This window comes from Charadrius vociferus, unplaced genomic scaffold, assembly GCF_000708025.1.
Source record: "Charadrius vociferus isolate BGI_N301 unplaced genomic scaffold, ASM70802v2 scaffold214, whole genome shotgun sequence".
Classification (NCBI taxonomy): Eukaryota; Metazoa; Chordata; class Aves; order Charadriiformes; family Charadriidae; genus Charadrius; species Charadrius vociferus.
Genome location: NW_009647955.1, coordinates 4,006,095 through 4,020,420, shown reverse-complemented (window position 1 = coordinate 4,020,420; position 14,326 = coordinate 4,006,095). Strand labels below are relative to the sequence as shown.

Below are 14,326 nucleotides of genomic sequence, written 5' to 3'. Positions count from 1 at the left end.
GGGGATAGGTCTGGGGCTGGCAATGGGGTTAGTCAGGCGAGGGAGCAGGGGAGAGGGGATGGTGTCCTGAGCCAGGGCTGGGGGTCTGCAGGCATGGGACAGGACGGGGTGGGGTGGCAGAGGCCAGCAGGACTGGTGACAGCAGGGAGAGGGACAGCTGGCTTTAGATGACTATCTCGGCTCTCCTGCAGAGCGTCTGAATATCCAGATCGTGTCAGCCCAGAGCCGCACTGGCCTTCTCACAGCCCAGGAGGCCCAGCATGTCCAGCAGCTGCATGAGGAGAACCGGCAGTTCCTGCGCATCCCACGGAGGTGAGTCCTGGCAGAGCCAGGCTTGGATCTCCCTCTGATGAGGAGGCTCAGCCCCTCGGTGGCTACAAGCCTGGGGACAGTTGTCTGCTTTGTCAGTACCCTGTCTTTGGGGAAGCTGCTACCTGGCCTGCACAAGCTTGCTCTAACCTGTGGCACAGGTGCCAGTCTGCCATGTGGATGCTACCCGCCCCAGCCCATCGGTCCTGATTGTGTGGGTTTCCTGGTCAAAGCCTGGCACTGCTGGAGCTAATGTATCCAGGCAACTTAGTAAGCCTTTCCAGAGTGCTGTGCATAGTGGACAAAGAGATGAATCTCCCATCTTAAATGCACTACAAATTTTAGATTGAAAGAGCAGCTTTGTGAGATCTAGTGTGTGTAGGATAGTGTCCTCTCAGCTAGTGGCGTTGAGAAGGAACAAGGAAAAAAGTGTACTTAACGCTGCTGAAAACAGGCGCACGCATGTCTGAACTATAACCATCTCAGTGTAGCTGAACGTGTGGTGCCTGTGTTCTCTGTGGATGTTTATTGCTGTAATGTAACTGGTCTGACTGCTACTTGTGATCACTTACTCCAAAATGTGCTTGTTACAGACCAGATTGGGATAGGACAACCAGTGCAGAGGACTTGAAGCAAGCTGAGAGGGAGAGCTTTCTTGAATGGAGGCGACAGCTTGCCCAGTGAGTATGCCACTTGTCTGGGTAAGTAGCTGGTGGCATCTGGAGACACAGGAAGCAGTGGGTTATATTTATCCTTGCTGGACCTATAAAAGTAATGGCTTGTCAGCGGCTCCCTGTATTTGTTCTGGGAGGTCGGACAGCGCAGCCACAATCCAGACATGTTTTTGTGGTAAGCTCTGCACAGCTGTCTTGTATGTGCATGGTTTTGTACTGCTTACAGTTAAAATTCTTCGGGATGGAGTGTGGTGTTCTGTTCTTGCCTGTGAAGTGGAGGAGTGGTGAATGTGTCCTCTAAGAGCAACAGTGCTGCTCTGAATAGAGTGCAGCGCTGTCAGCCTGCGTACAGCAGCTTGTACTGGTCCTGCACTGCATCTGCTGGCCTGGAGAGTTGGGTGGTATCTGCTCACACCGTATGAACCCATGCTTGCCCTGAGCAAAGTCCCTCAGGCGCTGGTAACAGTGAGTCCAAGAGCCATGTCAGGTACCATCCCCAAATTCATTAGGTTTTCCAGGTGGTATTTGAGTAATAACTGTTGGCACTTGGGATAACTTCCCTGGTTTATGATTGTGGCTCTGAAATTTCACAGGCAGACTTTTGATGAGTTTTTGCTCTTTCTGTCACTTACCAGTTCTCCATTGGCATGGTCAGGAGCCATTGTGTGACTGCTGAACGTGTGTCACTGACACCAGTTTACCTGGATGCAAAACTGGCAGAAATAGTACCTGCTATATGAGTCTGATTTGATAGCTGTCTTTGAAACTAAAGGCTCCTGGATCTGAGGAAGAGCTGGTGGTGGGCTTTTTGCCTGAAATGGGTCAAGTATGATGTCTTTTCTCTATTTTGCCTTAGTCTTGAAGAAGAAAAAAAGTTAATTCTAACCCCATTTGAACGAAACTTGGAATTTTGGCGTCAGCTTTGGAGAGTCATTGAAAGGAGGTAAAGAATATCACTGATTTTTAAAAGTAATGTTTAATGTGTTTTACTGAATTGAAGCCTTTGAGTGTCTGAGCACAGGAAAACCAATTACAGTTACTGTTTCATTGTCAGCACTGAAGTGATTTGGTTTTGAAGTGATCAAAATGTGATGTGGAGAAGGGCAGCTGCTTAGTGGCACGCGCTAGCTCTCAGCACTGTGATTCTGCAGGTGGCTTGCTTTGAGCCTCTGATGATTCTTCAGCTGCTGCTGTTCTTGTCCTCTTCCAGTAACTCTGTGTGGGAGGCCTCTTTTGAGAATGTGTCTTTGAGGTCTTTTGCCAAGTTTAACCCTTTTCGCTCTTTCTCAACCGTGCAGCTGCAGCCTGACGTTCAGGGGCAGGAGGCGAGGGAGAACAACTAAATAACATTGAGAAAGAGTGAGCCTCTTGGTCCTTGGCCTTTTGCCATGCAGAGAAATTGCAGCAGTGCACAAAAGACAACAGCTTGTCATATCACAGAAGTAGCTTTGTTTGCTTTGCTGAACTGTAATACAATAGGAGTGCTATCTGCTACATTAATCTAACTGGGGCATTTAATTTCACTAGTAATTAAGTTTGAGATCATCTCGTCTGATTTTGCTAAAATTGAAAAATACTTCACCAGTGAGGTCATGGTGAGCTGGTGCTTTCACAGAAGTGGCTTTGTACTGGGTGCTGCTGGGTCTTTGGCCGGGAGAGATTTGGGTTGGGAGCGTCCACTATAGGGTATCATGATATGCAGTATGAGTGTATTGTGTGTTTTGAGGTGGCTGGAATGTGTTACTAGTGCCTTTCTGCTCTTGTTGGAGCTTTTTATTTCATGTAGAGTGAGGATGCTGTCTCAGAATCAAATAGGAAAGTCGACCAGTCCCTGACCTTGCCAGATAATTTGATCTGTTGTCAGGCTTTTCTTGTGTTTGCTTCAAACTAGCTCCCAGCAGTGTGATTCAGTAACTTCTCTGTATCCCATCCTAGTAGCATGGTGTCAGCTTTCTCTCATATTGATCTTTGAATTGCTGTAACTGTTCAGTACCTCTTTGTACCCATGTGGCTTATTGAACGAGTCCCTTGGGGGTTTTATTGATTTTTATTTTATTTTTTTTTTAAATATGTAACCAACTGCCTAGTGAGGCTTGAAATTCTTCCATTTAACCTATGGTGTTCGGAAGCTGTCCTGAGTTAACAGAAATCCCTGTCAAACAAATAGAATCAATATCTGGCAACTAGTATGTTAAATTACCACCCTGGCGAAGTTCTAGTGAAAGAGGGTGTAGTTAACTTCCCCCTCCTTTTGAAGAAAGGAACATGGGTGCCTCTGGTATCTGAAGCCAGCACAGTTAATTTGTGTGTAGAATTGATGAGTCTTGTTCCCATATGTGGTGGCAACCTTGTGTCTGGATTTGGAAGATGTTTCCTAAAAGCACACATGCAAGGCCTTGCTTGCGAGGGGGAACAACATGTTTTACTGGAGTCTAATTCTTTCACTGTTCTGTGCTTCGTGACAAGAAGAGCACAAAATAAATTTTGAAAATGCCTGACGGCAAACGCTGGGTATCTATAAGTCATTTGTGGGAGACTTTGTATGTCTTGGTCCATGCAAAGGGCACAACAGTGTTCCAGAATACCTCACTGTAGGAAAACCACCTCTTCTTCCTCTCTGTAGCCACTCTGCTGCAGTTTGGAGATGAGAATAGACAGAAATAAAGTTATGTTACCACATTTTTTAGCGGCTGTACAGGAGAATTAGCCAAGCGAGGCAGATGTACTGTACAGCAATGCTGGCTTGTAGCATAAGCATGGTTCTGTTGGGGCATGTGGGATGCTGAGATGCTTTGTTAATTCAGTAAAGGTACTTAGTAGGGTAATACTGTTAAAACCATTAAAATTCCACGCAAAACCTAAACCCAAGGTTTTGTATGTACTGTGCCTTGCTGCTTTCTTTGGGGCAAGGTGAGAAATAGTACTTTATGGGGCTTTCTTTTATTTTTGCAGTGATATTGTAGTCCAGATAGTAGATGCTAGAAACCCCCTTCTGTTCAGATGCCAAGATCTGGTAAGTAAACCACTTTCTTGAATGTTGTCTTCATTTTATTTCTTAGAGTTTATATGATTTATTTTTTAACACATTCAGCTACCTTGAAGCTGTTCTGCTGTTGTACCTAACTGGATGTCTTATTTATGCAAGTAGTCTGGCATCAAATTATTTTTCTTCAATTTTTTTTTGATATTGCACACTTGTGGATTCAGAGGCAGTTCTACAGATGTTGTATTGCAGTTGTTATATCGCTCATCATTACCCACTGGAAGCGTCCACACTCAAAGGAATTGTTCTGCTTAAAAGCATGGTAGAATAAAAATGGGTGAGGATTACTGCGCTGAAGTGGAGGATCAAGAATTATTGAAGTGACAGCTTTGTAATGATAGACTATGGAACATTGTGCCTCAATAAGATACGAAATTGCTCAAATAGTTAATCTTGGGAGTTCCTGCTGTGAGGTGCTGATTAATATCTTGTCATAGCTCTTAAGCAGACAAGGTGTTTGCACACGTGGCAGAAACAACCTATATTGCAGTAGTTGCATGCTCCAATTTGTTCTTGTAGCTGTCTGCTAAACACCAGTTCCATCTAGCCCAGGGGACAGTAAACTTAGCTGCAGTCATGTGGAGTTGGATGGAGTAACTTGCCTTGCTGGTCTTATATCTCCTTGGGGGGGGAGTCATCTAAACCAGAGTACAAACTGATCCTTCTCTTGTTTTCTTCAGGAAAGTTATGTTAAGGAAGTCAGCAATGACAAGGAGAACATGATCCTGATAAACAAAGCAGATTTGCTGAGTGAGGAACAGCGGGCTGCTTGGGCACAGTTCTTTGAGAAAGAAGGTGTTAAGGTGGTGTTCTGGTCAGCTCTGGCAGAGTGCACACGGCTATCCAGAGAACCAAAGGTACTGTAGACGACCAGTTCCAACTGGGTATGTGCTGACTGCCTTGGATAACTTGCTTTGCTGTTATGCTTGTGATATACCTGAGCACCTTTCTAGGAAAGGCACAGGCCTTTTCTCAGGGAAGGATTATTCTAAGGACCTGTGTGGCTGTAAACCAGTATTTTAATGATTGATTCGGAGACAAAAGTGAGGAGAGTAAAATGGTGAACAAAATAGTACACCCTTCAGTCAATCGTTGTGGTCCTTGCAATTTCTCTTCCAAGGTTAGTGACTTGGTAAATAATACTGAACTAGAATGTAAATTTGGTTACTTGAGGCTGCTGATTAATAGCTACGGAAACAGCCCTTGTAGATCTGTTTGCAAACTCTGAACTTGTTGCAGGAACTGGAATCCTTTCCAAGAGGGATGCTGTGAGGGACATGGTCACATGGGGACAGAGGATTTTTCTCTCTCAGTCTGACCAGTAGAACAAACTCTGCTGCTGCCTCCAGTGTAATATGTTATCAGTAAATCCCATTTTCTGGTTTTACTGGGTTCATCTGTTACAGCCATGGCTATTCAGCTATGGAATATCCCACATCTCTTTCAAAAATACCTAATCTGTTCAGCTGGTTCACAGTTCTTGGATAAAATGTTTTTACAGATTGATTTAAAAGTAAGACTAGAAGTGGTATGTCTGCTTTCTTTTTTGGAAAGTTCAAGATACTGCTGTTATGAAAAGGTCTTTCTTACATTCATTCCTATTACTAGGAACACTTGATAACTTAAAAAAAATATTTCCTGGGCACTGCTGCTGCTGTGTATAAGGATGCTGTGGGTGTGTTCACGTTCACAGTTGTGATTCTGGAGATAAACCTCTAACAACTTCACAATGAAGCTAACAATCCCTCTTGGAATACTTTTGTCATTCTCCTAAAACTGGCTAGTTGTTTCTACTTCGTACTTAAGACCCCTAAAAAACCTGTGTGATGTAAGGAGTGAATTATCATTCACTGGGATCTGGCGAATAAAAAGATAGGTGACTGCTGCAGCCACTGCAGTCACCAGCAAGACTTACTGTTGTTGTCTTTGCATTTCACCTATCAAATAACTGTTTACGCAGGAGCTAGACACTGAAGATGGAGCAGAGGATCTGAGTCATTCTGAGGATGAAAGCTCTGGTCAAGCAGAAGATGACACAGCACAAGATAGCGCAGAAAGCACATCCACAGGCAGTGCTTTGCAAACTGTAAACCAAGTTCTAGTTAGTGATGATGACAGCAATGATGAATATGAAGACTGTGAAGATGATGAAGAGGAGGCCTGGCAAACCTGTTCTGAAGATGAAGGTGGGGACAAAGTAAATGCTACTGCCCCAGAGAGGATGGAAAGCAGGACTGATGGTACGGCAGTGCAGCATGTGGTGCAGGAGCAGAACAGGAACATCAGGAACTTCAGCCACCTGGTACAGAGAAATGAGCTGCTGGACATATTCAAAACCATGCACAAAGGACCAAGGGTGAAGGATGGGGAAGTAAATGTTGGGCTGGTGAGTTAGACTTTGTGCTTAAACAGAACTTTCTTAATCTAAATTTTAATTTCATATGTCTTCCATGGGAGAAGTTCATCCTGTAGCCTGGCTTCCTGTAAGGGTAAAGAAAAAACTAGCAAGCACAAATCACCAAGCATGTTGTGTGAAGATTAATTCTGAAGTTCCTGGAGCTCAGCATTCCCCACGGCTTGCCTTAATTTTTTTAGTACATTTTATTAAAGTACTTCTGTTTCAGAGCTCTGCCAGTCTTCTGGCATTGCCCTGCCTAATATCAGTTACCATTCCACTTCTCTGTCATCTAGGTGGGTTACCCTAATGTTGGCAAAAGTTCAACCATCAACACCATCCTTGGAAATAAGAAGGTGTCAGTGTCTGCTACACCAGGCCGTACAAAGCACTTTCAGGTATTGCTAACAAAGAGCATTGATCTCTTCATTATTCCCCCCACCCAGTGGAAGAGTGCTTCATTATGAACTAGTTGCAGCCATGTGGACTCACTGAGAACTCTGTGTGCCAACCTGTACTCTGCCCAGCAGAGTAGGTTGGAGAGGGGTAGGCTTGATATATATGATTTTGGAATTTTAATTCTCGTGTGCAAACTCTTTCTACAGTTTGAGAGTCACTTATGAGAGCCACTGTGCAATGGGAGAGATTTTCCATCTCCCAATTTTATTTAAGTAGCTTGGCCCTTCTTTTTTTCAACACCAGTCACGAGGAGAGAACCTCTGAAAAGTCAGTGCTCCTCTAAATAGCTTAAGGTCAAACTTTCAAACAGTCCTTCTTGTCCACAGTCATTGCTGTGAACAAGTCCAGTTACGCTGCTGGTCTCATATTGGTCAAGCTCTTGATTTTGAGGTAGTAACTGCAATGCTATAACGAGCATTGTGGGATTTGTACTTGTGCAATCTCCTACCTGTTTCAAAAGGTCCAATGCAGTTAAAGGTTTCTGGAGTGCTTTCTTCTCTCCCATCAGATTGGAGAGCTGAAGATCTTGCTGCCCCCATCTGGACACCTTATTTATGAACCTTGGAAGTGCTGCTGTCTTCCACATCAGATTTCCTTAATTCATTGGCAGGGGCCAGCAGGGCACATGTCTGTGTTAGGAGAATTTCTGCTTATTCCCATTTGCATCCTTGTTTTATCTGTGCATTTGGTTCGGGATTTTTTTGTTCCTTTTTCCTCCATGGACACTGACTTGCCTTGGTGAACTCATCAATTATTTGTTGTGTAGACCCTGTATGTGGAACCTGGCCTGTGCCTCTGTGATTGCCCTGGTCTGGTGATGCCATCTTTCATCTCTACCAAGGCAGAAATGATTTGTTCTGGAATTCTGCCTATAGACCAGATGAGGGACCATGTCCCACCCATTTCTCTAATATCCTTTGCATGGGGTTTGTGAGAGTGTAAGTGTTGGATCTGGAGTATGCAATGTAGCATGTTCCAGCCCTGCTAGGGGCGCATGTGCTCACGCATTGAGGGCAGTGGGGATGCACATTGGATAAAACAGCCCTGTCGTGTTGGTCTTTCCCCATCTCATTTCAAGTTTATCTTGTTCTCAGACTTGCATCATTTTTCTGGTTTGCAACAAAATCCAAAGTCATTCTTAATGTGTGCTCTTGGAGTGACTAGGGCAAGATTACTTGTGTAGCTGAAAATCACCAGGTGGTTTCCTTCACTAGCTTACGTTTGCCAGCATATCCCACGAAACATTTTGGAAGCAACCTACGGAATAAATATCATAAGGCCAAGGGAAGATGAGGATCCAGATCGAAAGCCAACAGCTGAAGAGCTGCTAACAGCATACGGATGTGAGTGATGATCCCTTTGAAACCTGTTGCCTAGACTGTGTGCGTGGTCCTGAATGCAACCTTAAGGAAACTTCTTAAAGTTAGGCCAGACTCAGGTTTGTCATGTGTTGAACCTCCCCGTTAGGACTTGTCCTCTCCTCAGGAAGGGCCTTTGTTAACAGCTAATCTCACATGTGTGTTGCAGTGGTGCTTTGCCAGTTTCATCCGACAGATGTAGTGATTGTGTTAAGGATGTTGGTGAAATGCCCTGCCGGTCTGTGTAGTGTGGTGTGGTGCTCTCATCCTTTTAGTTACCTCCCATCAACGGTATCTTGAACTAGATTTTTGAAGAATGCAGTGAAAGATTATCTCCCTTGTCTGATTCTCTGATGCAGTTAATCTTCTCTGGCCTTAAAACAAAACCAAAAATCCATCAAGTTTTGTGGTGGTAGGGAGATGTCAGCTCTCATAATTCCTTCCAGGTTAGGATGTTTCTGCAGCCTCCCTATGGTTAGCAGTGTTCCCCTTTCCTTCTTGCTTTCCACAACTGAAACCTCTTTCTAAGGGAAATTTTTTTTTTTTTTTTTGGAGAGAGGATGCAAATGTGCAGTTAGGCAGCAGGGAAGAATGTGTTAATGCTCTTGTTGTACTGACACAGAATATACTTTGGATTTGTCTTCCAGATATGAGGGGCTTTATGACAGCTCATGGACAGCCAGACCAGCCAAGATCAGCTCGATATGTGTTAAAAGACTATGTCAGTGTAAGTGCTTCCCACATCTGGGTTTTCTTACCTGCTAGGAGGTGAATTGAAGGTTTCACTGGAGCAGGAAGGAGGACAATAAAATTAATTCTATTTCTCTGGATAAAATTAACATATGTTAAAATACTCTTTAAATCGGGCTATTTTTATATTTTCAAGGAATAAATGAAATTTCTTCTGCTGCTTACTCTTAAAAAGATGATTGCTTAAAAATAAGGTGCTACCTAAATAAATTATCATATCTCTAGAACGTGCAGCAGATATTCAGGAAACAAATCCATTTTGTATAGTTGGATCAGTATTTGGTGCTAAGGACTGCAGTTATGAGCGTGGTAATACTGCGTGCTGCTACAGAACCTCTCCGCAACTTACTGTTGAGTATTTCTTAACAGGATCCTCCCATACCCCTGAGAGTTTTGCGCTGTATTGTTTGCAGCTGGAAATGGTGCTTTGAAGTAGAGGTAGAATGGTGCTTTAAAGTCAAGCCAGTTGTTGCCTGGGAGGAGAAATCAGCTGTACTGGTAGTTATTCTGCCAGTGTGAGCCCCTGGGCTTCCAGGGCCCTCCTTAGCTTTGGGGTTGTTTTCTTTCCTCTCTGTGTCTCTCTCTGAGTTGGTTTTTGGTTTGGTTTTGGTTTTTTTGGTAAAAACTGAATCCCATTGCTTTTGCAGGGCAAGCTGTTATATTGCCATCCGCCTCCTGGCATTGACCCAAATGACTTTCAGCACCAGCATCAAAGATGCCCAGAGAGCAGAACCGTGCAGGCCAGTGGACAGGTGAAGCTTGAGAAGAATACCAAAGCAAAACAAATTGAAAATGTGGTGGACAAAACATTTTTCCACCAGGTAAGTTCTGGAGGAGATTTATTCTGGGAGCTTTTACAGCAGCACCGGTGTGTCATAGTTACTGGAGAAAATAGCTTTAAGGATGGAGGGGTGCTGGGTTGAGTTAATGGTGTTAGATACCGTTCGCATCTGCACATAATTTCTGCCCAAGAGCGCTCTGTTCTTTTTATTATCTCCTAAATCACTGGGAATGTGCTAGGTGACTGAAAGATAGCTAATGAGGTACACATAGTTGATTTTTTTTAAAACGTCAACAGGGTGACCCTCATCATTATGGGCCTAACATCAATCTTGAGCAAACAGGAAGACAGACAAGGAAGGTGGGTGGTGTGACACAGCAGCCGATCAGGAACATGGTTTTGGACTAACAGGTCCTTCAAACTAACTTTCCTTTCTTGAGATGATATATTTAGGGGTCACGATAAGCTTTTTTTAAGATAATTGATTCAGTATTACATGGTTGTTTTGACTCTGAACCTGAAATCAGATGAAAAGAACACAAACTAATCTAATTCTAAAATCTAATTGAAAAATCTCAAAATTAAGTGGAAAATGGGAATTTTTCTTAACTTGTAGGCTTCTTGTTATGTCCCACAGGGATCTGTTTTGCCCCTATACTACTGAAAAAAATTATTAATGACTCATAAGGAAATGTAAAATCCATAATTAATTAAGTCTGCGCACCTGACAAGGATCAGAACAAGGCATTGAGCAATGAAGAGGATGGGTTGTAGATAGCATGACCCATTCTGCTTGGTTAGCTGGAGATGAACAGTATTTGTTTCAGCGCAGCTAAAGATAATCACGCATTTTGAAAACAAGAACTCGGGCTCTTTTCAAAAAACACTGAGCTGTTTTGGAAAATGACGACCTGAAAAGAATTTTTGGGATTACCAGACTCTTCCTCTGGCTGCTCAAAGTGCTGGCACGAGCTGTGAGCCCCGGCAGCGCTACCCACGCTCCAGACTTGAGCAAGTTATTTTAGTCTCTGGCTTTCACAGATGCCAGATTTATTTGCAAAGAGAATTTGTTGTGTGCAAAGCAGCGACTGTGAGAATCGATCCTAGCGCCATAGCTCATGTCTGTCGGAGCTCAGTGTCTCGTCAGCGTACCGCCTCCGCTTGCAGCGGTAGACCTGGCGCAGCGAGGCATGGCTGCAGACAGAACTGGAGCGTGCTGGCAGGCTTTGGCTCGGCTGCGTGCCGTGACCTTTTCTGCAGCTCTGGAGCTGGGGGCTGAGCAGGTCTTGGTGGGTTTGAGCTTGCCTGTATCTGGTTTTATTAACATATCACAGTTGCTTGTCGCCAAATATCTTCTCATCGGTCACTGGTGATTATGTCTCCTCTTCCAGGAGAACGTTCGTGCCCTGATGAAAGGGGTCCGGGCTGCAATGGGATACCGGCCTGGCAGCGGGCTTGTACCTGTGACTACACCCAATCCTGGGAATGTGGTAGGAAAGCCTTGGAAAAAACACGGAAACAGGAACAAGAAGGAGAAAATTCGCAGGATCACTAAGCACCTGGAGGCTTAGCTCTGGCACTGGTATCTGGCATTTCCAGGGCAGGGAATGCACTGTCCTGCAGACCTGAACTGAGGGGGGGGCGGGGAAGGATAAGTGGGCATCACTAGCTCACGTGGGAGCTCCGTGCTATGGATTGGCCTGCGCAGGGGAGAAGAGGGGGCTCTGATAGTTGGAGCTCATCCCCTCTGAGAACAAGAGGGACCTGGCCATTCGTGTTAACTGGAAGCCAGCCCAGGCACTTGACTGCTGCTGAAACGTCCTTTCAATGGGAGCGGATGGAGCCATGCAGGAATGATTGGGTTTTTTGTTGTTTTTTTTTTTTTTTTCCCTTCCATAAAGGATGTATTTTATATATGTTGGGATCAAAGTAAGCCCTGTAAAACTGACTAAAATCTTTAAACAGTTGAATCTCAATGAGTGATGTTTGTTACATTTTGAGACACTATTGCCTATCACACACCCCCTTTTCTTTTTTCAAGCTTGTTTGTTGATTTGACAGAACACTTAAGTGTGGTGAAAAATGAGGTAAAAGAATCTTTAATGCTGTCTTTCTTCTCTGCTATACCAGCCCTATTCTGTAGAATTGGTACTGAAACCACTCTTTATCTTCCCAGCTGAAGGCAGAGCAGAGCACGGCACACCATGCAAGGAAAATGCTGCTTTGATGTCCTTCACGCTGAGCTGGTACCAGTTGTTTTTCTGTGTGACCTCCCATTGGTATTTTAAAACATTAGCTCCATGTGACTGGCCAAAAATCTGGTGCTAATTTGTCCTTAAATATATTTGAGATTTTACTTCCTATATGGTGTCATGTTTTGTCTCACTGACCTAGTTGCAGAAGTGTCATAATAGCAGTTTTTAATGTGTACGTTAGTATTTGATGCTAGAAAGACTGTATTTACTTGGGGTCAGACTTAAATGAGGTGTACTCCTTGGTCACCCTGCTGAGAAAATGTTTGTGCACTTGGGTCAGCGCTCTTCATTGCTAACGTAGCACTGGGAGTAATGATAGGACTGGAAAGGCTTGGAAAGACAAATTGTGCTTTGTTTTTAGGTGGTGAAGCAGAGTAACAGATGATGCTGGTCTCTCATACTAAAAAAGGAATTGCTGTCTTGTAATTTTGTACTTTCCAGGCCTTAAGTGGGGATGGAGAGATGAAAGCAACTGCTGAGCGAAGCCACCGCAGATGTGGGGTGTGCAACCACGCCGGTTTTGGCTTTGTGACCCTTTGTCTGCTTGTCCTGTACAGCACTGAGTATGCAGAGGGTCCTCGACAGCAGAGCTCTTTCCTCAGCTCCTGTTTCCCTGGGAGTCCCTGCTCTCAAGGTCTTAATTACATCACTGGAGGGAAGATACTTCCCTGCCACCTGTACAACTAAAGCATAATTAACACTGAATGAACATGATCAATGGTACTTTAAGTCAGTGTACCATAGCGGAAAGTAGATTCTCAGGAGAGCCTATGTAATCTGTTTCTATTGGAGCAGATGATTTTTGTCTTTGTTTCCTGAAGGGGCTGTGCCCTAACCAAATCTGTTTCTCTGATCAGATTTCCCCACCCTCTTTGGAGGGATCATTTCCGCTTTTGGTCCCTTAGAGTACTTTAGGGACTTATTTGCTCAGAAACGCCCATTTCTTTTTATCCTGTCTTGTGTGAAGCTATTATCTGTCAAATTACCTGTCAAATTGAAGTTTTTGAATTGAAGGTGTACTTTATTGAAGTTTTAACATATTTTTTTTTCTATTCTGTTTTTCTGCTTTCAAAGCATTTTGAATTCTTAGTTCTTGTTGCACTTACCTGAGTTTGCTTTTGCATTCTCAGCCCTTTCCTGCCGGCTGGGTCTCTGTGAGCCTCTTTGCTGGACAGGCTGTGTCCTGGTGTAGACCCTTGCAAACCTAGTGAATAACAGCGGTCCCCAAGGGCTGAGGTTTGGGACAACTCTGCTTGTTGCTTGCAGAAACCTTTGGCTACAAGACCTGCTAAACCACTTGCAGTGTTTGCACAAATGAATGGAGGATAATGTAAATACGACTGAGCAAATAATATTTGCTCAGGTTTGTTAAATGCAAACTGCTCCTTGCTGTGCTGAAGGACTCTTGCCTCGATAGAAGAAGGACCGTAAAGAAGAGCTGTGGACCCAAAGGCTTGTTAATATTTTATGCTGCTATTGTGCAGTGGGCAAACTGGGTAATAGGCAAGGACCATCGTTAAATTAATGGTTTCCTGTGGTGGTGTGGTCTGTGGCTAAACCGCATCCACCCTGCCCTACCCTTGCTGGGGAATGCCGGCCGGGCCGCGCTGACAGCTCGACACAGGGCGTGCGAGCAGTGGGCAGGCGTGAGGCAATTTGGGGACTGCGCCGCTGGCAGGAGCCTGCACAAAGGAGACTTTGTGCGTTGCCCCGGCCACCTGCTCTCAGCTGCTCCCGTTGCTTTCCGCAGAAGGTAACTTTCCATTTTTGAGCGCTGGTTTCTCAAAGCGCCGTGTGCATGTAGAGGGAGCATGTGGGCTGCAACCGGCTCCAGTCTGTTCTTTGGGATCCACAGCATTTTCAGCAAGCCAGCAGTCTACCTCCTCTTTTCAGGGGCTGTGCTTTATAAAGCAGTTCATTTTCCAGGCTGATGTTGTTACCTGCTGCACTGATACCTGCAGCAGAAATGCGAAGCTGATTTGGGAATATGGTTTGAAGCTGAACTTCCCTCTATAGTATCTTGCGCTTGCATCATGAACTACAGTTCTCCCTTCAGGGCAGGAGCTGGAGCTGCCAGGTCTCTTCTGCCTTAGTTTAGGGAGCCCTAGTCCAGCCCGGAGTCCGCTCCCAGCAGCGTGTGGTGCTTTCTGCCCCGATGGAGCTGCTGGGTGCTGTACCGTGGGCAGAGGTGGTGCTGAGTGCCGCACCTGCAGGGTGGGTACCGGCACTCCCTGCCCAGGGAGGCTCGGAGCCAGCCATGCTGGAGACGATGGCCGCAGGACACAAGGGCGCCCCCGCCCCG

General features: G+C 44.8%; 1 protein-coding gene across 1 annotated transcript in view; it reads left to right on the top strand.

Moving 5' to 3' along the window:
* The window catches only part of LSG1 (large 60S subunit nuclear export GTPase 1), a 13,235-nt gene extending 1,738 nt beyond the window's left edge, over nt 1–11,497 (top strand). Inside the window, exons 2-13 of the mRNA XM_009883430.1 lie at nt 192–312; nt 903–989; nt 1,840–1,926; nt 3,936–3,996; nt 4,707–4,883; nt 5,987–6,412; nt 6,718–6,819; nt 7,647–7,790; nt 8,100–8,223; nt 8,886–8,965; nt 9,636–9,809; nt 11,161–11,497. Of these exons, the coding sequence (XP_009881732.1) occupies nt 192–312; nt 903–989; nt 1,840–1,926; nt 3,936–3,996; nt 4,707–4,883; nt 5,987–6,412; nt 6,718–6,819; nt 7,647–7,790; nt 8,100–8,223; nt 8,886–8,965; nt 9,636–9,809; nt 11,161–11,340 (1,763 nt within the window). The 3' untranslated portion in view covers nt 11,341–11,497. The remainder of the gene's footprint in view (nt 1–191; nt 313–902; nt 990–1,839; nt 1,927–3,935; nt 3,997–4,706; nt 4,884–5,986; nt 6,413–6,717; nt 6,820–7,646; nt 7,791–8,099; nt 8,224–8,885; nt 8,966–9,635; nt 9,810–11,160) is intronic.
* Nucleotides 11,498–14,326: the final 2,829 nt, after the last annotated feature.